General features: G+C 36.6%; 1 protein-coding gene across 1 annotated transcript; it reads left to right on the forward strand.

Annotated features, from left to right (window-relative positions):
- Positions 1 to 26,802, forward strand: LOC149416957 (CLIP domain-containing serine protease B4-like). The gene is made up of 6 exons (XM_089641083.1): positions 1 to 198; positions 14,841 to 14,995; positions 16,252 to 16,438; positions 17,057 to 17,371; positions 24,068 to 24,278; positions 26,330 to 26,802. Exons 1-6 carry the CDS (start codon positions 129 to 131, stop codon positions 26,571 to 26,573), a joined length of 1,182 nt encoding a protein of 393 aa, XP_089497209.1. The 5' UTR covers positions 1 to 128; the 3' UTR covers positions 26,574 to 26,802.
- The last annotated feature ends 207 nt before the right edge of the window (positions 26,803 to 27,009 follow it).

The raw sequence follows: 27,009 nt of genomic DNA on the forward strand, positions 1-27,009 counted from the left end.
CTGTTCTTGTCCGCTCTCAGTACCAAGCTGCGAGCCGAACTCAGCAGCATTGCCTCATTACGTCGTGATTCTCATTATCAGTGTCAGTAGACAATAACAAATAATTTAGAGTCGTGTTCTGGTTTACAATGTTTTCACGTTTCAGAGCACTGTGCGTGTGTGTTGTTTTGTGTACATTCCTAGGTGTTGCCCATTCCCGTGAGTATTGGAAATATGTTTGTCTTCGCTGTTTTTCACATCTCTGTCTATATCTGTAAATATTTACATATTTATTGTGGGGTATCAGAAATGATGCATCTTCAAAATACTGAACAAATATGGCTGATTTTTAAATTGTAAGTCCATTTCAAATGTACACTCAACTACTCGGGATACATGAACAAATTAACTAATTTGGAAATTGCGCCCGTATTGCATTGTGAACATCCAGGATGTTTTCAATCGTCGTGAGGATTGGAAAATTATTTTTTTTGTCACTTTATTTACTTACTTCTCTCAATAAATATTCATCAATTATTTTAACAATTTTGAAATGGATAATAGATCTTTAGACAATAGCATTCCAACTAGGATGTATTGCCATATCTCGATGAGTAGACAGGATTATTAATTTACAAATCGACTGTTTGTTGTGTGGTGGAATTACATCAATCCCAAGAGTCTCCAATAATTATTATTTTAGAAGTTGAGTATATAGAAAACGTAAGCTTTTTTTCTCCCTCCATACTTGTTTACCGGCCAACTTATTTGGTGAAATTCGAAACCCAAAAAATAACTTCCCACATTGCTTATTAGGTTTTAGCAGGGAAGAAACACATAAGCCGGCAAATCCTTCCACAACCGAATTGTTGAACTCAAGAACGAGTCGTAGAAACAACCTATTCTCATGTGACAACTGTCAACTGAGCACAAATGTTTTCAGCGTATTTCCCGATTATGCACCGGTGCCGAAGAGATCAATGAAGCTAGTTCATCAGAGCATCTTCCAATGAAATACTGGTAAAACAAGGACATCCCACTTGTACTCTAAAGATTTCAATCCCATTTAACAAATCACCCGTTTCTGTACAGAGGGCATTGTGGACATTCAAGGATGTCACAAAATATTTTAAATACCTAATGGGAAATTGTTTTTCATCGCTTATAATTTTCTTCTCGATCGATAATTATCTGTTTTTGAGATAGTAATATAATGAATTTTAAATGTTTGTACAAAAGGGCAACCTTATAATAAATACTCTGAAGTGTCAAAGTCTGTCCAAAAGATTGTGAAAATCTTGTTCGTATCATGGGAGTAAAATGATAATCCAAAGCAAGATTTATGTTAGCCGCATGTGCCAAAATGTTTTCGTTTTAACATAACCACCCATAACTAACCATAATTCAATAGAGAAAATCGTTCCTCGTTTTAGATTTGGGGAGTAGTGACTTTACAATATATTATATTGGGTAAAGAAAAGAAAGAAAGTTTTTATTTAAAAAGTAAGAAATCAAAAAAAAACCTGTATATAGCATGATAACAAAAGTATAGATAATGAAAATAGACTTTTTTTATAGTGAATACGTCACAAGAGTCCCAACTGCTCCCGTCTGGAGCCAGTGAGACTATGGCATCCCCAATTGGGGGATGTTGTGAGGCTGAAGGTAAGTGGGGAAGGGAAAGAGGAAGTTGGGGAAGTACCTGGCTATTCAGATCTAGTCACTAAACACGGCTAAAGCCATTTGGAGCAACGTTTCAATTCTGAATGGTGGTCTTACACCAGGGCGATACTGGTAGTATCTTCCACTCTGGAACGTGCCGCAAATATACTATATATTATTTTAGTTAATTAATTGTGAAATAACACAAAGAATCAAATAAAATTTATTTGCGCACGTCGGGTTCGAACCCGCGACCTTCGGAATGGCAGTCCAATGCGTTACCACTGGACTATGCCGGCCGTCGTACGTAGACTACAATAGCAGTTACTAAATTAGATAAACAGTAAATGTAAATAAATTTAAGAATATATTTATTTATTTACATTTAACATTAATTTAAGAATAAAAGTAAAATAAAAATAATATTATTACATTTCGATTAATAAGTAGGTAGAATGTGATACAGGTACATGGAGTTAATTTGTTCATTTGGAGTAAACGGAGCTGATAATATTTATTTATTTATTTTCACATATACGGCACAACATGTGCCATTCACATACTAAATTACAGAGAATAGTACAGCAACATAAGGAATGCAACAATATAAATGTAAGTATAACGGTATAATCAGTAAATAGTAGTAAGGTTAAAAGTATGAAAAAAAGAGACATAAATAAAATATAAGTAGCAATCTGTAGTATAGTATTAAGTCAAAGTAAGACATTAAATGTAATAATCTACAATAAAGTAGTATAAGCAAGAATGAAGTGCTTATAAAATGTCTGAAAGGCAATAAGAGTTTGTAAAAAATAAAATAAAATTTTTTAGAAAGGTATAAACTATTAGAAAATGAAAAGAATAAAATATATACTATTATAATATGAAAAGGAAACAAAAGTAATAAATGGGAGCATCGCGTGTATAATAATAATGTGCGACACTGCTTGACAGTCCGATAAAGTTTTACATAGTACCTATGATGACTATGATAATATATAATGCACTGATATCAGCTTCTACCTATCGAGTACTAGTAGTTTTTAATAGTGAAGTACATAAACATTATGATGGTATGGTATTATTCGACAATTTTTGTTTTATGCATCTTTTATATGATAATAGACAATCAGCGTGATCGATGTTGGAATATTCATTGCCTAATCTGTGCAAGCGATGTATTATTGAATTTTGTTCTGCGTTAGTTCCAGTATTGTTGCAATAATAAGGTGACTTGAGTCTAGTTTGTCTACAGGGAACATGGTAGTTTATCAACGAAGTTAATTCAGGGGAGTCAAACCGGTGATTGATTATTTTAAATAAAAAAATTAGATCATTAAGTATTCTTCTATGTTTTAACGATAAGAGATGCATTAATTGTAGTAATGAATCGTAATCAATGTCATCAGAGGGAATTCCTAATTTGAAGTTAATTGTTCTGAGAAATTTATGTTGGATTCTTTCAATGGAGTTTGCATAGTTTTTGTAGGAAGGGTTCCATATAGACGAATTATATTCTAATTGACTTCTGACTAGAGTTATATAAAGTAATTTTAATGTATGGATATTTTTGAAATCTTTAGATATTCTAGTAATGAAGCCCAACATTTTCATTGCTTTACTAGTAATGACATTTATGTGATTATTAAATGATAATTTACAATCAAAGATTATACCGAGGTCCCTAATTTCAGGTACAGATAATAAAATGTGGTTGTTCAGTTTTTTTCAAATTTTCATCAAATATTTTAAATTATTTAAATAATAAAAAATAAAAATAATAAAAATAATATATACGATGGATGTCCAATCATATATCTCAAATGCAGAAAGGCCAGTCAACGCCATAAACAAAGTGCTTCTTGACCCTAGAAATAAGTTCAACAAAGACCAAATCGCAAACATTACGCCCATAGCATGCGAAATCTTAGCAGCAATTGGCAGCATGTCAGCAGCGGTAGCTGCCAAAACTGGTGCCTTGGAAGGTGAACTGCGGGCATACAAAGATATCCATAAAATTATTCCATCTCAAAAAAACATTAATATCTGTGAGGTAATCCACGAAATAAACGAATTTACGGAGAGGTCGACAAATATAATTTTGTGCAATGTACCGGAAAGTGCAAAGGTAACAGCTACTGACAAAATCTTGGATGACCAAACTGCAGTAACGGAAATAATTTCCAATAGAGATATACCCGTAAAAAATAAAATTATTAATGTTTACCGATTTGGTAATAATAATAATAACAAACCAAGACCAAATAAAATCCAGTTTGAAGACTCCTAGACAGCTAGAATACTACAAGGAAAAAAACATCTCTTAAAGAATAATGTGCGCATTTACTCTGACTCGACCTCGGCACAGCAAATGCACCTAATGGACTTACGGACAGAACTTGAAAAACGAAAAGCTAATGGAAAAACGGACATAACTATAAAGTATATAAATTCGTCACCTAAAATAGTCAACATCCATCCAAAAAACCAAGTATAACTAAACTAAAAATATACTACCAAAACATCCGTGGACTACGAACAAAACTAGACAATCTACACGCAGCTCTTCCGTCCCACCATCATGACGTATATGCACTTACCGAAACCTGGCTTGGCTCTGCAATAAAATCATCTGAACTTGGACTGACTAACTACAAAATTTTTCGTTGTGACAGAAATGCCAGATCAAGTTCGAAGTCAAGAGGTAGACGTGTTTTAATAGCAAATTAACGAAAGCACTCATCTAGGAAGTTACAGACGAAAAACAACAACATTGAACATTTATTTGTGCAAATCTCTACTGGACTGGAAAAAATTATTATTGGAACCACCTACCTACCACCATTCTCCGATATTCAAACATATAGCAAAAAATGTGAAGACGTTGAAAACCTCCTGTCAAAATACCCAAACTCAAAACTTGTTATTCTTGGAGACTACAACCTTCAAAATCTAAAATGGGAATCCAACGACAGCGGCTACATCACAAACGAAAGCGAAAATGACCGGGCACGAGAAATCTTGGACACAGCAAATTTTTTAAACCTGTACCAGCACAATTTCATCTTTAATAATAACGATCGCTTACTAGAATCTGTACTATCAAACATCCCTAAAATATCTGTAAAACTGTCTAATGATCCGCTCCTACCTGCCAACAATCACCATCCTCCCCTATACACGAAATTAAACATACTATGTGATAACGATACCAAACCTGAACAAAAACTCTGAACTTTAAACGAGCAGACTTTGACTCAATTAACTGCCATCTCTTAAATATAGACTGACCTTTTTTGTCTGATGAAAATATTGATAAATCTTTAGACATACTTTATTTTACATTTTCTAACACTATTAAATCATATGTACCTTTTTACACGCCAAAAAAATATACTTACCCAGTTTGGTTCTCATCGGAACTAACTGCCTCTCTTCAACAAAAAAAAAATCAACACAAAAAATTCAAACAAAGCAAATCCATAGCTGATTATATAAACTTAGGGAAACTAGGAAAAAATGTAAAGATTTTTCTAAACATTGCTACAAAATGTACATAACTACCATCGAGAATAATGTTTTTAAATCCGAAAATCTCTGGAAATTTCTTAAAAAAATAAAATTACCAATTTAACTTAAAAATTACCCACCAATAATGCAAATGAATGGATTCAGTGCAAACAATACACAGGACATTGTAAACCTTTTTTCAGATTTCTTCAAAAACGTATACCATGACGAAACCCTCGATTATAAAATACCCGAATACAAATTTAGTAATACTACACACTTTTTTTCAATTTGGTAGGCGGGAATGGGTACCGCCGCCCTGGGAACCATTTATTGGATGACCAACACCTCTGCCACAGGTCACCCCAAGTGGTTCGCTACGTTTGGTGACTTAGCAGGGGTGCCCGGGTTCATGGGTTAAGGTTTGCCCAGGTCTTGGTGGCGGGTGCGTCGGCCCACCTTCTGCGTGGCGGGCCGGTTGGGAGATGCTGGTTGAGGGAGACCCTTTACAACCGGTTACCGCTGTCCGGGCCGCTCGATAGTACAGGGGCCCGACCCTCAGGCTCACGACTAAGGGTGGGCTGCCCCATCAGCGAGTGTAAAAACCCCGCCACTGCTGTTGTGCCGGTTCGTGACCGGAGGGGACCCAGCAGCAGCGTTTGGGGCGCATTGGATGCCCTCTCCAGCCGGACTCTCCCAGCCTATCGCCTAGCACCGCAGTGGGTGGGCTGGAACCAAACGCTCATCACTCCTGGACAGCCTGAACCCCATATTCCTACCCACCCCTCACACCTTTCCATTCCAGACCTTCCTTTCACTTCATACCCTTAAAAACAAAAAAAAAACAAAAAAAAAAAAAAAAAAAAAACAAAAAAATTAAAATCATGAATATACATAAAAACAAACATAACATCTTTACAGCGGCGAGTAGCAGGCGTCCCCGGTGCGGGCCAAAACTGTTGGTAAATTTTGCCAACATTCGCGGCCTGCACACAAATTTAAATTCCGTCCATCACCATCTTTTGTCCCAACGTCCCAACCTTCTTTTCCTATCCGAAACTCAGATAGCCGAGCCGCCAGACTCCTCCTATCTGGACTGCCCGGGCTTTACCCTCGCAAGCAAATTCCGACTGAAAGGAGGAGTCTGCCTCTATAGTCGAGCTGACGTCAACTGTGTGCGACTATTGAGTCTGGAAAACTCCAGATTCGACGTAATGTGGGTGCGCGTCAATCTTGCCAGTACGGCAAGATTCTACGCATGTCTATACCGCTCACCGAACCATAGCGAATCAGACACTTCCGAGCTCTTCAAACATTTGAGCGATACTATTGATGATCTCTTGCCCCGCTACCCTTCGGCCGAGTTTGTTGTTCTGGGGGACTTCAACGTTCATAACGAACCATGGTTGAAGTTCTCAGGCCCAACGGACTCGGCTGGCCGACAGGCGGAATCCTTTGCCATTTGCTACGGATTAGAGCAATTGGTTCAGGAGCCTACAAGGGTTCCTGATGTCCAGACTCACCGCTCCAATCTGTTAGACCTATTCTTAACTACTGTGCCACACGGTTATAAGATTGACGTCACAGCGCCTCTGGGATCATCTGACCACTGCCTAGTGACGACATCAATCCCCGTTAGCCTCAGACCAACCAATGAGAGGCTGAGGAGAAAAGTGTGGCACTATAGGTCAGCAGATTGGTTCGGTATGCGGGCCCATTTCAATGCTTTTCCGTGGTCAGCTGTTTGTTTTCGGACTTCGGACCCTTCAAGATGTGCCCAGGAGATTGGTGAAGTCATCAATTCGGCGATGGATGGCTTCATACAATCGACTACTAAAGAAACTGGTGTGGGCTCAAAGCCGTGGTTCAGTCGACAATGCTCCGAAGCAGTTCGACGAAAAAACGCGGCTTACCGAGCCTACAACACATCTCGAACGCCCGAAAGCAGATCAGCATACAACAAATCGGCAAAGGAATGCAAGAGAATCATCAATAGGTCAAAATTCGAACACGACCTGCAGATCAGCAAAAAGCTGGCTGCCTGCCCGCATGGCAGCAGAGCATTCTGGTCGCTTGCGGGCTCAATAGGTCGAAATTTTTGCAAACCCAGTTTGCCACCTCTTACCAGACCTGACGGCTCACTAGCAAACACCGCCACCGAAAAGGCAAACCTTTTAGGGAAAATGTTTGCGGAAAACTCGACCCTCGACGACGGGGGTGCTGTTCCGCCGTCGGTTCCTCACTGCGGCTTCTATATGAAAAAGCTGAGGATCCGGCATCGGGATGTACTCCACGTCATACGGGGGCTCGATGTTAACAAAGCTAGTGGACCTGATGGAATACCTGCCCTGGTATTGCAGAGGTGTGCTGCGGAAATAGTTCCAGTTTTGACAAAGCTCTTCAAAATGTCCCTGAAGTGTGGCACTGTGCCCTCTGGTTGGAAAAAAGCGGTAATTCACCCTATTCCCAAGAAAGGTGACCGCTCCAACCCGGCCAACTACCGCCCCATAGCGATCACATCAGTTCTGTCCAAAGTGATGGAACGTGTGATCAACGACAAACTGCTCACATACCTCGAGAAGAACAAAATTATCAACGACCGTCAATACGGATTCCGGCGGAACCGCTCGTGCGGTGATCTTCTCGCGTATGTGACGCATGTTTGGGGGCGGTGCCTGGAACGTCACGGTGAGACCCAAACGGTCGCACTAGACATATCCAAGGCCTTTGACCGGGTCTGGCACCGAGGACTTGTCAACAAATTGCATTCTTACGGACTTCCCGCATCCCTGTGTACGTGGATTGCTGACTTTTTAAGGGATAGGTCGATTCAGGCGGTTGCTGACGGTTTCACCTCTTCCTCGCACTCCATAAATGCTGGCGTCCCACAGGGATCGGTTCTGTCTCCGACTTTGTTTTTGTTGCACATCAATGACCTTTTGACATGTGCACCGATTCATTGTTACGCGGATGACAGTACAGTTCATGATAGCTTTTTGTTTGACAAGCCCCCAAAGGGCACACAAACTCCAACGGCTCGGAGGGCTTTGAAGCAGAGAATGGACGGTTATCTCGAGAGTATTTCCTCCTGGGGTAAAAATAATCTCGTCGAATTTAATGTTTCAAAGACCCAATCCTGTCTGATTACGTCTAAAAGGGATCCAAATGATAATCTAGTCTCCTTCAACGGAAGCAATCTTCCGAACAGGCCTTCCATTGATATGCTTGGTGTAACTATAAGTGACCAGCTCAGGTACGGGGGCTCCATCGAAGCTAGAGTAAAGTTGGCCTCTCAGAAGCTGGGCGTACTGTACAGGGCCCGCAGATACTTTAATAGTACACAACTGCTCACCCTGTACAAATCGCAAGTGCGCCCTACTGTCGAATTTGGCAGCCATCTCTGGTCTGGAGCCCCAAAATACCTGAAAAAAACCCTTGACTCTGTGCAGAAACGGGCAGTCCGTTTGATAGATTCCCCAATCTTAACAAACGGACTGCAATCTTTAGAGCACAGGCGTCAGGTAGGTATGCTGTCCTTGTTCTATCGGTATTACAATGGAAGATGCTCTGAGGAACTAGCGTCATTGATCCCTTCGGCACCGGTGCGTAGTCGGGATACACGCCAAACGCGCGCCCAACATTTGTACACAGTTGACACTTGTCACATGAGAACGGGTCGCTTCTATGATTCGTTCTTAAGTTCAACAGCTCGGCTGTGGAACGAACTGCCGGCCTCTGTGTTTCCTCCCTCCTACAACATGGGACTCTTCAAGACCCATGTTCACTCCTTCCTCTCCACAAAAAGACCCTCCACACAGCATCCCCAAAGATGACATAGGCCCTGAGGGAAATTATTTTCTTCAGGGCCTCCTGTGTGGAGTAAATATAAAAAAAAAAAAAACAAATTGCCATATCACACAAAAATCTTGCGAACAGAAATTACTTTCATTAGACACTGACAAATCTCCTGGCCCAGACAACATTCCACCAATTTTCCTTAAAAATGCTCCATTCGCTTTCCTTGTTCTTGTATGTTCAATAGACCTTTTTTTTCAAAACTGTGTTATGAATGCCAATATGTACATTAGCCTATTGCGCATTAATGAAGTTCAAAAGAACCATATTTTTTGGTTTTTAAGTGACATTTTAAGCATTTTTCGAGTGCCAATATCCACTCACGGAATAATATTTCAGTTCTTATTTGTTTAAACTCCCGGATATTGAACATTCAAACACTCAAAGCTATGAATATAATATTTTTTTTAAAGTTCATAGATATTTGTTCAACATCCCGCAGAACGTTGAGGTCTTGAATGTTCAATTTCCACTTTCAACCAATCAGGAGCCGGATAGTTAAAATGTCGGGCCATGTTGATTTTTATTTGTTTTCTAACAACGAAATTGTTCCACTAAAAATACGTTTAATTGCGAATATATACTGTTATTGAACTAAAAAATGACTTCACCGACACCAGAATTAATAAACCTTAGAACAGTAGCTCAAATAGAAAGGTAAGTTTTAAAATTATGTCATTTATAGGCTTTTTCACCATATTTTACATGTACTTCTTGAATTTGCTAGGCAAATATACAGGATGCTTCATTTATTATTTATTTATTTACAAAATTAGGACTTTTACCTAAAATGAGTTTTAATGAATTATATTAGTGCATTAAAACTTATTTTTAATCAAGAATTACAACATAAGAGCCAGGACATGGAAATGTGCGAAAAATCGACTGTCCTCATAGTCTGATTGAAAGACATCTACGACACATATTTAGTCCGTTATCACTGCTGAGATCGCTGATGAAAACGAAATCCAAATATTTCAATTTTGAATTCATTCAATTAAAAGTTTCTGATTTTTTGTTTTTTTTAGTCATATAAAAAACAATTAACATATTCTTATGTAGGAACTACAATAAAACCAACTAGGCAAACGACTAACAATAATAAATGTAATGTTAAATAGCGCACACCCATAACCCAATTACAATTTTAGGATTTTAAGAGCTGAAAGTATTTAAAAAAATAATATTTTACTTACGATAATTAACATAAATAATAAGCTCACGGCAAATAAGACCTTCCGAAAGAAAAAAATCTTTCTAAAGTAAGTTAACTTTAAAAATTACATTTGTCAAATGTAGGTAACGAAACAATAAAAAAAAACGAATTTTCAACTGAAATTTGAACTTCAATAATTTTACGCATCACTCGGGATTTTTTTATGGAATACAGTCTCCACCGCTCCCAACCATCTGGAGCCAGTGAGACTATGGAATGCCCAATTGTGTTATATTAGTATATTGTGAGGCTGAAGGTAGTGGGTAGGGGAAGGAGATGGAGATAAGAAAGAGAGGAAGGAGGATGAAGGAGAAGAGAGATGGTATGTGAGTATCTATTCAGATCTGATCACCAAACACGGCTAAAGCCATTTCAATTCTTATGGTGGTCTTTACACCATATCTTCCTCTCTGGAACATGCCGCAAATAGACTATACGTTATGAATAATTTGTGAAATAACATAAATGAATCAAATAAAACTTTCTTGTGCACGCCGGGGTTTGAATCCGCGACCTCCGGATTTCTAGTCAAGAGTACCCCTAGACCACGGAGGCCGTAATACGTACGATGTAAGAATATTTCACATCGCGCATGCACCGACAACCGATAGTAGTATATTAGCGGTAGGTACCTTTGTACTTGTGTACTGTTTTCAAACTTTCAAAATATTTGGATGATTTATATATTTATATAGTTTTTGTGAAAAATTAACTCAAGGACTCTGTTTGTATATTTTAAAGTAATACTTTAAATCAACTTCTAACTAAGATAAAAGTAAAGTATTTGAAATCTGAAAATCACCCTGTATATACAATTTACCACTAATTGGCTAATTGAACAAAAACTACCTCAAACTTATGGGAGCCGAATTGTTCAATCTCCAGACAATATGTTAAATATCCAAAATAATCATTCATCATTTTCATGCCATGTTCAACGTCCACCTTTAAAGTCATAATATGGGCATATTATAGCTTCAATCTTCGAAAAATGATCTTTAAAAATTTCCTGTTACAAATATTAGGTATTTAAAAAAATGACCAAAATCGAGAATTTTTTAGAATTTGCCAGTAAAAACAAAAAAAAAACGTCTCCTGTAAAATTTGCTAAATGGTCTATTGAACATACAAGAACTAAGGCAGCGCATTGCATTATCTAAACCACTTACATTACTATTTAACCGTCTCTTGTCCCTTGGACATTTTCCAGACCGCTGGAAATCTAGCTTCATTACACCGATCTACAAAAAAGGAGACGATACTGACATAGCTAATTATCGCCCCATTTGTATACAGTCAGTACTGCCAAAGCTTTTTGAATCATTGGTCCTTGATGAAATCTATCCCAAATTAATAAAATTAATTAATCAAAAACAGCACGGTTTTATCAAAGGAAGATCCACCGCAACTAACTTAACGGTATTTCAAAACTTCATTATACAATCATTTGCAGAAAATAAACAAGTCGACTGTATATATACAGACTTTTCGAAGGCATTCGACAAAGTATCCCATAAACTACTAATCCAAAAACTATTTGCTCTAGGAATAAGGGATAACATGCTAAAATGGTTTAGTAGCTATTTTTCAAATCGTAAACTGTTCGTTAAAATAAAATCTTGGATGTCGAAAGCTTTCCGGGCTACCAGTGGCCTACCGCAAGGTAGTCACCTTGGTCCGGTTTTGTTTCTCATTTTCATTAACGATATAATAAATTGCTTAGACGATGTCGAGGTATTGCTCTTTACTGATGACATCAAGCTATACAAAAAAATAACTGATTTAAATCATTGCAAAATACTACAATCAAATATTAATAAGTTTAAAGATTGGTGCGTACAAAATAATATGTTTTTAAATGTAAACAAATGCAAAACCCTGACTTCTTGCAGAAATAAAAATCCTGTTTTATTTGAATATTCCATCAACAATACAGCTTTAGAAAGAGTCACGGAAATGAGAGATCTTGGAATTATTTTGGATGAAAAACTAAGTTTCGCCAATCATATCCACCAAATTGTAAACAAAGGCATGAAAACACTAGGCTTCGTATTAAGAACAACTAAAAACTTTAACTCCATACAAACCATTAAACTGTTATACATATCTCTAGTTAGAAGCATAATTGAATACAACTCAGTAGTTTGGTCTCCCTCTTACAAAATTTACATTAATAACATTGAGCGAATACAAAAAAAAATCAGAATTCAAAACACTAACACTAAAAATATACACATTGGAAGACAGGCGTAAAATAAACGACTTAACTTTTTTATTCAAGATTCTGAACTCTAAATTCGACTGTTGCGAACTTCTGCAACTCGTAAACTTACGAATACCTACAATAACAACACGACAAGATACTCCACTGCAACACACATAAGCGCAATTTCATTGTGAATTCCCCAGTACAACATTTTCACACTATGGGAAACCAATACTTAGGTGATGTCGATATATTTAATATTAACTTTGCGAATTTTGTAGATTACGTAAACGACTTATTTCAATTCTATTCTTAAATGGAAGTTATATTTTTTTAAACCAGTCAAATCGCTTTTTTTTAATTTATGTTCTTGTTATTTTTAATTTTGTGTCTTGCATATATTATTTTTTAATGTAATTATATTTTTATTATTTCTTTCTTATGTTTAAAAACTGTCATTAAAATTGTACCACTCACATGTAAAAGCCCTCTGGGCGTTAAATAAATAAAAAAAATAAAATAAAAAAAATATATAATATGAAGGATTGGACAGATGACAGTTCCTTGCGGTATGCCAAAAGATGAGGTCTTGAGTTCCCTGAGGGTATTATTGATTTTGACATATTGAAATCTCTCTTTTAGGTAACTTTGGAACCATGATAGCACTATTCCGTCCAATCCAATTTGTTTTAGTTTCTCAGTGAGTTTTGAGTGTGATTTGCTATCAAATGCTTTGCGGAGATCAATGAAGATTCCAAGACACTTTTCTCAGTTATCTAATTTTTGCATTATTGTTGATGTTAATTTAGCAATCGCATCCTGTGTGCTGTATTGTGTATGTATGTATGTAAGTATAGTAATGGAAGACTTCACATAAAATTTACATTTCTGATAAGAATACAAGCCAGCAGGGTGAAGATTGGGTGATGATATTATATTATCCAGTCTAAGATAGTTGGGGGTAAGTTTTTAGGGCAGCAAAATCTCTAGAGCGGTGGGCTCTGTTGGTTATCAATTTATATGAATATTCGTCACGGTGTTACTTCGGTGTTAGGTTAGATGTAAAACCCAAAAAAAGATGCAAACATTATTATTGAAATGCTTTCATTTTTATTTTTATATTTTCTGTCAATCCGCTAATACTGATTTTCACAAACATATTTGAGGAACTTGATGAATTTTGGTACAATTTATTTATTTATTTTAGTACAATATTTTACATTTCATAGTACAATCCAGTAACGTTGGCCTCATTGGGTGGGTTACCCATGCTGAGATGAATACAATACAGGTATCGCCATGAACTTAAATGATGATTATTATCTCTGTATACATAGCAATTATCTCTGTGAATTATAGAACATATCATCTATGAAGCATGTGTATTATATTCAATATACACGAGCTACATGTGTATAGAAATAATATGTACATAATAAATTCATCGGATCATTAATTCCGATAGTGCTGCAAATGGATATTACCTTTTATTTACATTTTCCTTATACGACAAGGACAAATAATGGCAACGAATTCTGCCATTCTTCCTTTGCCGGCGGTATCCATTGATTTATGATATTTAGATGAGACATGAAGCGAAAAAATATGTTCTATTTTTTTACCTCTAACTGACCTACAATTCTCCCAACGCTCTATCTAAAACTACAGAATCCGGTCTACGCGCACTGCTTATCGGGTTCTAATAGTGGAAGAAGTTTCAACCAGATATTAGAACGCAGTAGCGCCTCTTATTGTAGCTCAATGGCGGTATCCCAAGGCGCTTTAAATTTAATAAATACTTATACTGCCACAACCGGCCGTGCTCATGAGTAACGTTTTCCACTTTTCTGATCTTATCCCTCCTTTAATATTTATACCACGATTGGGAAAAAGTTAGGAGTGGTATAAGGCCCTATTCTTCGGATAACCATTTTTTATGTAAGAAGGTAAATGTTTATTATATTTCAAAGAACAATGATAAACACATATAAATATTAATATTTCGGCAAGTTTTCTAAAACCAAAGGTTATCCAGCTTTTTCTGCCAATCAGGTACAAATTATTTATCACATAAAAATAATCTATGCAAAAAAGACAAATGCTAAGTTTTGAGCAATTCCGTCAGTTGTATTTCTCTTTCGCATGGTGGGGTGCGTGTCAGTCAATGGCCTTAGGAGTTACCGTGTGGTTGTCATCATCCAGCCTAATCAGAAACCATCCATCACCTCTGTACTATACGAACGAATTCTCAAAAATGAGGTGACAAACGTGATAAATTTCATCACGCAAGGTTTATGCTAACAACGTGGTTATTGGAAACAAAGTATGTTTAGTTACGACGGCAGTATAACTGTGTGCCGTGGAAAATTCTCCCTCTTGGATTTAAGTCCTAATGATGTTTTCCCTTTGCAGAAAATGGGGCTTCCTGCAAAACAAGACAAGGTTTGGATGGAAACTGCATGCGTAGAGAGCTCTGTGAGCCGCTGGTAGAGATACTGGGAGGTAATTTTAATTCTCCGAAAAGTAGAAAGATCCTTCTGCAATGGCGCTGCCTGAACTCAATTTTGGTGAGTTTCCCAAAATTATTAACCAAAATTTACTTATTTGATCGATTGTAGAAGAATGGATAAAACTTTCGGGAGACTTAGGGAGAATTTCGAACAGCAGCTTATATCGTACATTTTCAAGAGGAACCCTTGAACCCTTGATGAGCTGGTTGTAAAAACACCATTTGACACCCTCACCTCTGGAAACTCTCAGGGCTCGGTAGGTAGTTGGACATTTACTGTTTATATTATTTATGAAACAAGTCTCAAAACCGCTGAATCGTTTGGACTTCGGTATTATTGCTGTGCTAACGATCAGCAAATCTATTTTATTTCCACACCAAATAAAAGTGAAGGATTAACACATATTACAATCTATAATATAATAGTATATCTGCTATTACAGTCTAAATTTTTCAGCACATAAATAGCCCTATGTACATAAATAGACTGGAACACACTTACAATACTCGTTTTACATTAAATGAAGGACTAATCGTACCAAAGCATGTAAACAAATATGGACAAAGAACGCTAGACTACATGATACCAAATTGTTTAAATATGTTACCTGCAGAAATCAAAAAATGTACAAATATAAAAAGAAATTTTTTTGTTGAAAAATTGGCTAGCTGAAAGAAATAGTTTGTACTAGACTCTAATACAAACTATTTCTAACTGCATACGCTTTAATTGTTTTTTGTTTTTATTTTTATTGTATTACACCTCTCATGATATGAATGTATACATTTGATATAATCTGTATTATGTTAAAAGCACCCAATGACAAACTACTTTAAAGTAGTTTATTGGGACTTTTTGAAATTTTTGTATATTATTTTGATATTTAATAAAAAAAAAAAAAAAAAAAAAAACGTCCTTTCTGAAAGAATTTCTCCGAACAATTGCTAAAAGCGCACCTTAACGACATAATAGCTGATTTCTATTCATTAAATTAAAAATGAAAGAAGGGTTGAAGAGGTGCACTTTTGGGTGATGAAAAACTCAAAAAATTGCGGAGGGAATGATAATTCTTTTCCGCAGAATGTGGTTTATTGTTAGCTTAAAATTAACCGATGGTATTCGTTTTATGTAATTGTTATCATTTTTTAATACAGTCTGGTTCTTTAAAACTCAAATGGAAAAATTATTTATGACCACTTTTAAATATTTAGATGGAATAAAAGTCAATGTTAGTGAAGATGTTTGAAAGTAGGGTTTTCGCAAGTGAATTGGTTTTACAATCCTTGACTATATTATGTGCACATGTTTCTCAGGTGTGCTGTCCTGACTTTTCCGGCGAGGATGTATACTCACGCCCCCCTCCTTCAGTTACACGCCACAGGAACTTGAAGTTGTTGAGCCAAACAGAGTGCGGGGAGTACTCCGAGGACAGAGTTATTGGAGGCAACAAGACGGGAGTAATCGAGTTCCCGTGGATGGCACTAATCTCCATGGATGAAGGTGTGAGAATCATTTTTAATGCCCTTTCTTGTTCAGCTGTCTCGGAATTCTGGTTGTCTCTTTATAATCGATGGTGTCCTGGCAAACGTAAACATCTTTTGCGTTCAAAATGAACCTCTTGAAAAGATATCAAAAGTCGTTTATTGACACTTCTGGAAAGATTGGACAGCAACGTAAATTTTTTTTACTAGCTTTGTAAAGTACCCTCGAATTCAGTAAACCTTTCACGATCTAAGCATCTGGAACGAGCGTCATACTGATCTACTTATGTTCACATATAGTGTTAAAAGTGTAAATTATGGTGTTTACTTACTTTTCAACATGCTGTAAAAATAGTATTATTTATTTTATAAATTATTATTATTATTTGAATGCACTATGATGTATGTAATTAATTTATACTTGTTTAATGTAAAATCCCGACGGACGTAAATGAATTAATAAATAAATATATGTTCCTCCTAAGAATCTGGATCATTCTGAAATTTTAAGAATCTGGTTTAGAGAAATTGTCAGATGGCAAAGGGTAATGGCCCTCAATTTCAAATATCACGGCTATGTAGTGAAATTAATTAATTATGTGAGTAAATAAAATGAATGTTTTTTAAACATTTCCAGGAAACACGCGGGACTTCAAATGCGGTGGAAGCATTATCAACGAGCACTACATCCTGACCGCCGCCCACTGCGTCACCGGGACGATTGGGAGGCTGGTGGGAGTTCGGGTTGGAGAGCACGACATCTCAACGGAGGAAGACTGCGATCCGCCTTTCGGCTGGGCCAAACCCTACTGCGCCCCGCCAGTGCAAGACTTTGCTATTGCTAAAGTCATTCCGCATCCAGGATACGTCGGGACCAAGCCTGCCAGGAACTTAGAACTGCAGAACGATATTGCGTTGATCAGGATTGACGGGAAAATAAATCTAAAAGAAGGTGCGTTTATAAGCCATTTTTTTACCAAATTGTTGCGTTACCCGAGATTAATCGAAGGGGCAAGGAAATGAAACTATAGTTCTTGGTCAAAAAACGTTCAGAGGTTTTTAGTGTAGTGTGGAGGAGGAACTCGTCAGTCGCTACACAACCAATAAAAACTAAAAAAAGTGAAAAGGAAGCATTTGGGCTGATTTGTCTAAGTAAAAGTTTTTATATACCTTTTGTAGTGTTTTATTATGGCCCATTGGTGATGGCCAAAGTTGAAATGGCTCTACTCGGAAAGTAGCAGCGATCACTGCCGAAAGTATTTCGTCTGGGTTCAATCCTTAACACAATGGAATTCCCAACTTACTATCTACCTATATACACTTTGCAGTAAATATATTCCTAGATTAGGGAAGCAAGCAGGGGAAGGATATGGAAAAGAGGATTTACCAATGCCTGGTGGATAGTGGATAGTAAAGTATCCTCATAAAGACACAATTTTCACTTGAGTTTTTGTTAACTTCTGTTACACTGGCCATTTCTGGATCGATCACTCGATTTTACAAATTCAGATTACTTTCAACGATTACGTTTATCTAGAAGTCCCAACAAAGCGCGCATCAATTTATCGTAGAATTTTGGAACGCTTCCGAAGTATTTTAAACTTTCTATATATTTCTTATATTTTCTGGTGTTGTATAAACAAATATCATTTTATAAACAAGATAAAAATGTAAGATTCTTGTGTTCGGAAGAAACCTTAATATATAGAAATAATACAATTTTAATATCAAACAATTCGAATAAAAAAACTTGCCGAAACATTTTTACTCAAGACGTCCATTACGTTGAAAGACTTTGCTATTCAGAAAACACATCGCTTTCGTTAAGGGAATTAGTAAAAAAACTATCACTTCCAGCTGTCACCGGAAAAATCCTGCCAAATAACATGCACTTAATAACTTTTTTGAATTTATCGATGGAATCGAATATACATGTTTGAGACAAACAAATTCTCTTTCTAAAAGCGGACAAACCATACACGAGTATGTCCGCATTATTAAAACATTACTTTCATAACATGGACGGCCGGGATAAATCCCCAAGAGGATTCATGGAATATGATTTTTGTGGATAACAATTTCTTTTCGAGGCTTGAGGGGTTAATATAGTCGATAATCAGTACCCTATTCTCACCTCCACGTATAACGATAGACTACTTTATAATATTTGAACAGGCGCCACAGTAGTTCCAAATACCCCAAAACTTGGAAACAATTCACAGGACGGATTTACAGGAAATAAAAGGTGATATTATTTTTTGGTATGGGTAAAAAAAAATAAAAATATTCGGTTTTAGTAAGTTTTACTGTGATTTCTGCATTTTATTAACAAAAATATAAAATTTAAAATGATAAAATTAAATTAAAAATATAAAAGTCCACATCCTTGGAAAATTGTAGTGATCTGCCCTTTCTACTTCAAACTTTTCCTTCTCTTCTTTCTACGATACATTTTCCTTAAGTCCCGTAGGTAACTTTTCCATAAGGCTTTGGTTATATATATATCCGGGGTAGGAAGGTCCTCCCTGCCGTCTTTTCTTTATTACACACCCCTTCAAGTGTGTACATCCTAGTTTGCCTACGTGACGTACGACCTTGAACGTACTCATTTCACGTGACGGTTCAGTATAAAAAGGCTTCACCGAACGTTGTGTTGGGTTTTTGTTTCTCGGTTTAGAAACCTAGTTATTTATGTTTTGTGTGGTATCCCTTGGTTCTTTTGAGATAGAGTGAGTTGAATCCATTACCGCTGTTTTTCAAAACCATTTTATAAACCTTATCTTCTAAGTCGCCTGCTCACCCCCCCCCCTAGCTACTCGATTCTACCTATCGTAGGGTAATGTGAATATAATAAAGTGTTAGATTTTATATATGTGATATACATACGATAAATTTATGGTGTTAGTTGTCGGCGCCATCCATGTATATATTTTGGGAGGGGAAGGAGAGGAAAGGAAATGAAATTTTTTCAAGTTAAGATTGGCTCCTCCGCTTACCAAACAAAACTGATGGATGATAATTTGAGCAAGGCGATCGATATCTGCGTGTCTGGATATCACAACCGGCCGGGTCTCCCCTTGTTCCAAATCGGCAACCTTCACGCCAGAATAAAGAAAACCAGGTCTCTTCACCAATTTCAGAATTGCCCCAATCTCAAACACCTCCAGGATAAACTACTTTACTGAGTGTAGAAGGGGAAAACCATAACATCCCTTTATCACGAATCTAGTCGCGAAAATGTGACACGTAAGGTCCTAAGTTACGTGCCACCTCTAGAAAACGTTGTAACTCCCACGTCGTCGGGGATTTACATCCCTTTCTAGGTCAATACACATATAACACACGACGATCTTGTCGACATTCTGCCTGCTTATTAACGATAGGTTGTGTGCCTACCCATTCAGCCAATTATCATGTGAGATATATGTAAGGTCTACTCGATATGCCAAATTTGGGATGAGGACTGTCTGTATTTTAATATTTGGTTCCAGTATTTATTTTATGAGGTTACTAGCATCCTCGTGTATTAGGTATGGGTAACTTCTACTGAATACCTATCCTCTCAGGTAAGGTATAAACGGATAATTGGTTTGATTTTTTGCATTTAATTTAAAGAGGCTGCCTACCTCTCAAAAGATACCTGTTGAGAAAAGTTGTTCGGTTGGTAGTTTTATTTCGGAGATTACCATCTCCCTCTTTCGACTTTAGATTTGTTTTTGTGCATCCCAATTCGTAACTTAGAAAGTCAAACAATAGATGAAAAGTATTAAATTAGAAGGTCAAATAACAGAAGAAAAGTTTTCATTTCGTTCCGTCTGGTTGTATCCGATCGCTTTCAATTTGGGACGGCATACGCTAGCAAAACTTCCCCTTTGACTGACTGTACTCCGCGCCTCTCGGCCTATATATGAAAAGGTCGTTGACTCGTCTCTCGCTCACAGCTGATTGACAATGCGTCTAGCGTATCCCTTCTTATGGGAAGATTATTTGGGTTGCAGGCGTTGCAAACTCGGTTCCTGTACCTCGGTTGTATCCTATTATTTAAAAAGGTCCTCTGAAATTTAATAAATAATATAAAAACTCACCCAGTTAGGCACCTCTCATTCTCAGCGTGAAGCTTACCTGGTTACACTATATAGCTAAATCACTTTAATTTTCGACCTCCTCCCTACGCTTATAAAAGGGTAATTAAATATTCCTGTAAATAAAATTGTACCTCCCTAATCTGTTAGGATTCGAACCCACAGTTAATAATCTATTTGATTCTCTGGTTTTCGGTCTCCGTGGATAGAATGCCATCTCGCCAAATCAATAACTTAGCCCGATTAAACACTTCCTGCCTTTAAGTACATTCACTCTATTTTAAAACGCAATCAATATTTTTATTATTTTCATGTTTTTAAGACAAGCAATCTAGTTCGGACTGTATACGAAATCACGTTTAAATCAACACAACTTTATAACACAATCGCGATTGCACAACACCTGGCGCCCCTGAGGTGGGTTTTTACAAAACGGCGCTCTACAAATTATCCAATTATTATTATTGTCATTATTATTAATTGTTTTCCCACTGAGTCGAATCACTTTCACTTCACACAAACACCGGATCAATAATCTTTCACTTTAATTCAATATTCCGCAATATTCTCTAATACCATTTGAATTCAATAATTAACTGCAATTTCAAACAACACTTCTGATTTGTATCCCTTTCTCGGGGCTGTCAATCCACCCAAGTTCCAAACTCGACTGTCCTCCGGTCTCTCCTTTCCCGTGGGAATCTGTTTACTCAAGGCCTGTCTGTCAATAAATCTTCCGTCGTTGTTTAAACAAAAAATTTTTAGAGCACGTTATTTTATTATTTATCGTTTATTTTTGTGGATGTCCAAAACATCACAAAATACAGGCCGAGTAATGTTTAATTTTTCTTTTTTAACATTCTGATGCAGACGATGAACAATCATCATCATCATCATCGGTGTTAAAAATACTTGAAGAATGAATATTCGGAGGAATTATTAAGTCGTAAACTTCCTTAGGAAAACGATTTAACTGTTTTTTGGGAGTTTCCTGTAACTAGTTATGACAGGGTCAGATGTTACTAACATTAAATTAAAAATATCCTCATTACATTTCTCTCGAGAACATTTTCGAGAATAGTTTTCGCGATATTTTTTAAAATCTTTGTTCCGAGCTTCCTGAGCCTCTTCTGATAATTGGCCAATCGGCAGCAATGCATTCGATATTACGTCTGGCCCGTGGATTAATAACTTATGCACAGTAGGGGGCATATAATACCACGGATACAATTTAACGAAATACTTAGCAGTATCAAGAGAAAACTTCCTTAAATTGTCAATATTAATATCGTAACCACTTGATATTGTTACTAAAATGACATGCATTCTTTCTATATTTTTTTTATCTACGCCTGTGATCTCTGATGCCAAATCTGCGTTGCGGAAAAATCGCCTGGCTGTATTGCCGTCATTGGAATTTCCAAAACCAGGCTTAGGCTGATCGACTATTAACCCCATTCGATTTTTGAATTCCTTTTGTATATTAGCTTTATGTTTCGCCACAATTTCCTTGTCTTGATTTCGGGCTTGCCATTTTTTTATTGGAAGTTTATAACCCACATGCAAAAGATATTCGAACAGTCTAATCCAACAGTGTAACACTGACAAACCAAACTCTAAGGTTGAAGGTTTATGTGGTCTTGTTAACATTTTATCTATAGAATTAAACTTTTTAGAACTGGCACCACAAATGTAGCAACGTTGTGTAGAAGCTGTATCTGTCAAGGCGTTACAAATTTTCCCATCAACCATTGTTAAGATGAGTTCATGCGACACCATTATAATTTTTCCATCAATTGCCACGGGTGAACTCGTAAGATTTTTTATTTGCGCACTTATTCTGTTCTTTTCAGCAATCGCAAGTTGTGTCGACTCTTTGGCAAAGTTTATCTTAATTGGGCGGCAATATCTGGTGGACGATGGGCGAGGATTCTGCCACACAACGTTTGTATTGTCAGAGTTCCCGCATACTAAACGTATGGGTACGATTGAAGATATAAAAACGCTTGAATCATCCGCATCCGCTTGCGTCCCAATGAACATCTGTTTGTAAGAACTATGCCCTGAACTGCCATCAAAGCCCCACTTTGAAATCAACCGCAAATTGTTTGATTGTTTACTTTTTAAACCACAAATGATTTCTTTTTGCACATTGATCACACGTTCAGAAGTGTGATTCAAAAGAGCTTGAACAGTTACTTCTGCAGATGTAGCAGTGATTGTTATGTCTTCTTTTTTTGGATAGCACGCTTTTTTTGCTTTAAGTACTATATTGTATGGTGGAAACCTTTCAGGATCTTTGGATCTTATGACACTGTACTGGTGCTTTGTAAGCTTGACTTCCACCATGGTTGAGAGGGCTTCTTCCCCAGACATCCGTCTAGAGTGAGTATCTTCGAATACCTCGTACGCTTGTCTGTACTTAGATGCACGCCTAGGTGAACGAATGATGTCTTCTAATAATTTTGATGCAACCGGTTGTCCAGAAGCTCTCAAATTCATTTTTGTTGCAAACGCCAAATGAGAAAAAGGTGAATTTTTCCGAAGATCTTTAGTTTTTAAGCGTTTGGATCGGTCAGAACTCTGTTCAAATTGTATTTCCGGGCGACCGCTTCTATGTTGTTTCCCATATAATGTAAAACTGATAGGCGTCTCAAGCCATTTTTTATTTTGCATCACAAATTTAGCCTTAATTCGACGAGCAATTATCCATCTTGTTTTAAAGCAAAATTTGAAGCCCGCGATCTTTTTACCGAGTTTATCCAACCCTTCTTTAGGGCAATTGGTGAGGTTTATAAGTTTTTTTTTCAAATATAAAAATCGTCTGTCCATCTGTTGGCACTTTGAATTCATCAGTATATCAAATAACTCCCTTTGTCTCAGGAACATATCCATTGAAACCGAACCTGTGACAAAAATAATATTTATGAAGCACAAAAATTTAATAGTAAGTAAATTATGGAAAAATTTCTGGACCGAAAAGGGGCATAAAAGTAGCAAGATTTTTTTTCTTAATATGATTTTAAAATAGTTTAGCTACAAAAGTGTATCAGCACTTTTACGAAATTCTAGGAAATATGTAACTATAACCTTAACTGTTTAAGAATTTATCGTATTTTTTTTCAAATTTCACCAGATATTTTTAAAAAATATATCGCAAATTTGTCACATTAGAAAATGAAAAAAAAAACATTCCGTATTTAGTACATACCTGAAGGTATTGGATCCATGTTGAAAAAAATATGCCAGCAAGCGTTATACAAAGTTATCACTCCCTATATATTGTATTAAAAATGTTGCACTTTCACACAAACGTCTTGCCTGCTCGGGAAGCCGATCTTTACTGACGTGGTACGCAGCGACGAAACATTTTGCCGAGTTCGGTGGTGGGGGGAAAGATGCGCTAGGATGTGTCGTCAAGATATAGCAACAAAATTTAGTGGTCCCTGTAGTTTGAAATTTTGAATTGTTTCCAATGCTCCCATACTGGTAAAACCATAGTGAGGCGGTTGCACTTATGCATTGTCTTTGATGCCTTCGTTTGAACACTTTATTTTGAATTCCAGACAATACACTTCCCATCTGTCTTCCCACTTACAAGGCTGTGCAAGAACTGAACCTGACTGGTTTGAACCTCACAGTGGCCGGCTGGGGTAGGACTAACCTGGACCGGCAGGGAAACCGTCTGTCGGGCTCCTGGATTCAACCTAGTCCGGATCTGCTGCAGGCTCACTTGCCAGTTCTTTCCAACAGGAGATGTGGACAAATCTTCAACGGGTCAGTCAATTTATTCTAATATTCAGTCTAACAAACGATCGTGGAAAAAATGATTTTATGTATACATAATGCTTATATGCAACCCTAATTTTGTCCTTTAGGTCCTTATGTGTGCAGTATTCTCGGTCTTCAGCTGTGAATCATATTTTTTTTTTTATATATTTTTTTAAATAATATTCTTTATATTATATGCAAGGAAGCTTTTGACTGTCCAACTATGAAGGTTTCCCGTTTTAGGACAGTCAAATTAACAGGTTTCAAATTATCCTTGAGGAATATAGGATTTAAGAATAGAGAAAATAAGTATGTAAAAGCGAAGATAAGTACGTAAAAGAGGCGTTCGTGATAAATAATTATCAGATTATATGTTTTAGTAATATTTTGGAATCGTTCCTGCCTAGATTGAATAACCATTTTGTAATTCTTGGACCGAAGGATGACAATTCACACAGTTTCAACGGTGAGGAGATTTTGTTATATACTATTTTAGATCAGAGATATGAGAATAGTTTTTGATAAGCCGCTCTGTTGCTTTTTGAAACGGAATGGTCATTTCCTTCTGGTTTTATGTTTGTGTTCGGCTGTTTTCATTTTGTTTTTATTTTTATGAAGATGGATTACTATTTTTTTATACAACACTGTCGGACATCTAGTACATTCAATTCCTTGAAAAGAGCGTCGCTCGAATATCTTAAAGGTTTCTTCATAATAACACGTAAAATAGATTTCTGTGCCTTCAATAACGGGTTTAATGTTGTTCTTCCTGTACCTTCCCACCTGATTTAACCGTAGGTTATGATTGAGTTACACAGCCCGTAGTATATGTTTTTTAAATCTTGTTTTTTTTTTTAATTTCACTCAATGAAATAAATATGTTAATCAGTGTTCGCACTCTTTTAGCTACATTTTGAATCTGGCTCTTCCATTTGAGATTATTATCAATTATAACGCCTAAATATTTAATAAATTGAATACACTTGAGGGCTTCACACTTACATGGAGAGTTATCATTTCCAAAGTTATAGTTAATTTTATGTATTGTGAGGTGGTAAGGTGTTTGGGGTAGCCCTGCAATAGTAGAATTGAATGTTAGATATTTGGTTTTTGATACGTTTAATGTAAATAAATTGCTGTCCAGTCATTGTTTCATTCTGTTTATACCGGTGTTAGCAAGGTGGTGTGTTTCCTTTCCTTGTGGCACTAAAAATAATTTTCTAGTGAAGTATTAATAGCCACATTGATTCTAGTTTGTTGAAATCAAATAGAAATCTCTGTATCCATTGAAAATGTTTTCCCGTTATTTCTATATTTTTCAGTCTTTGTAGGAGTATTTTATAAGATATTGTGTCGAAATCCTTAAATATACTAAGATAATTTAATTTTCAGCACTTTTTGAGTAAGATAATAGATAATAGCGTGGTAGGTCCCTAAACTTCTATTTATTATAATACCTACCTACTTAATTACATTATTTACATATTAAAAAAAAAAAAAACAAATAATGAATTATACAATTTGTCCATAGAAGCGTCACATATCAGTGTCTATTCTTTTTTCAATTTTTCTTCGGGCAGATAGGTAGAAGCCAACACGCAGTGATGGCTAACTTTTGAGTGTAATGGAGTGCTATGTTTGAAAAATTCTACATCCTTGTCCAAAACACTTTTTTGTAAATTATGTTTTTGTACGAAAATTTTCAGTTTGGCAGTTCGCTACACCGATTTCCTGAAAATCTTCAAGCCTAAACACAAATTTTTGAAAAAAATAAGCCTTTTCGGCCACAACAACATAAAAAATTCCTTTTTTTTCAATATTAGCACTCTAGTACACCCAAAAACAAGAGTTACAAGCCGCCAATAAATTTACAGACTGATGAAATGCTACAGTTAAAATAAGACTTAGCCACGCTCAGTCAATAAGGTCAATCAATTAGGTCAGCTAAGGTTAGATTAGGTGAGAGTATTTGTTTTGTTCTTCCTCTTTTCTGTTTTGCCATGGAACGGTTATTCGATGGAATTCCTAGTGAGTTTTGATGTTTTGTTATGTTCCAGGTCGCTGGGTGACGGCATCAGCTTCAAGCAACTGTGCGCCGGTGGCGTGAAGGGGGTGTCTTCTTGTGGCGGCGACTCCGGTGGACCTTTGATGTATGGCACGGAGTACAATGGCATTATCCGTTCCGTGCAGTATGGCGTGGTGAGCGGAGGACACGCGGCCTGCGGTGGTAAGGACTCGCCCGCAGTCTTCACGCGCGTGGCCTACTATATGGACTGGATCCTGGACAACATCGAGCCCTGAACCCTTAACCAGGAACACATAAACGGCTTCATTCCAAAATATCTAAGAAAATCGTAACTTTATAAAATATAATCCAATAGATCAATTAAATGATAAACAAAGATCTACTCTGTGTTTATTTTTTATTAGAGGTTCAAATCACCATAGGATAATGTACAAAGATAATTGTTATATTTATATGCTCAGAAAAGGTATGATACCGAATGAGGTCCGTACAAATAAAATTAATAATCCGTTATTCTTTTCAAAGTAATAAATACAAATAAATTTAGATAAGAATGTTTTTTTTTTGTTTTTTACTTACAAATAATATTTTTTATTACAATGTTTTGTTTTCATGTTAGACTCCCTTAACCAACAGTGCCAGTGGGGCTATGACATCCAGACAATATCGATTAATAATTTGAAATTGATAAGAGTGGGGAGGAGGAAGTTT

The sequence above is a fragment of the Hesperophylax consimilis genome, chromosome 16, assembly GCF_061612785.1.
Source record: "Hesperophylax consimilis isolate HC1 chromosome 16, BYU_Hcon_1.0, whole genome shotgun sequence".
In the NCBI taxonomy this organism is placed as follows: Eukaryota; Metazoa; Arthropoda; class Insecta; order Trichoptera; family Limnephilidae; genus Hesperophylax; species Hesperophylax consimilis.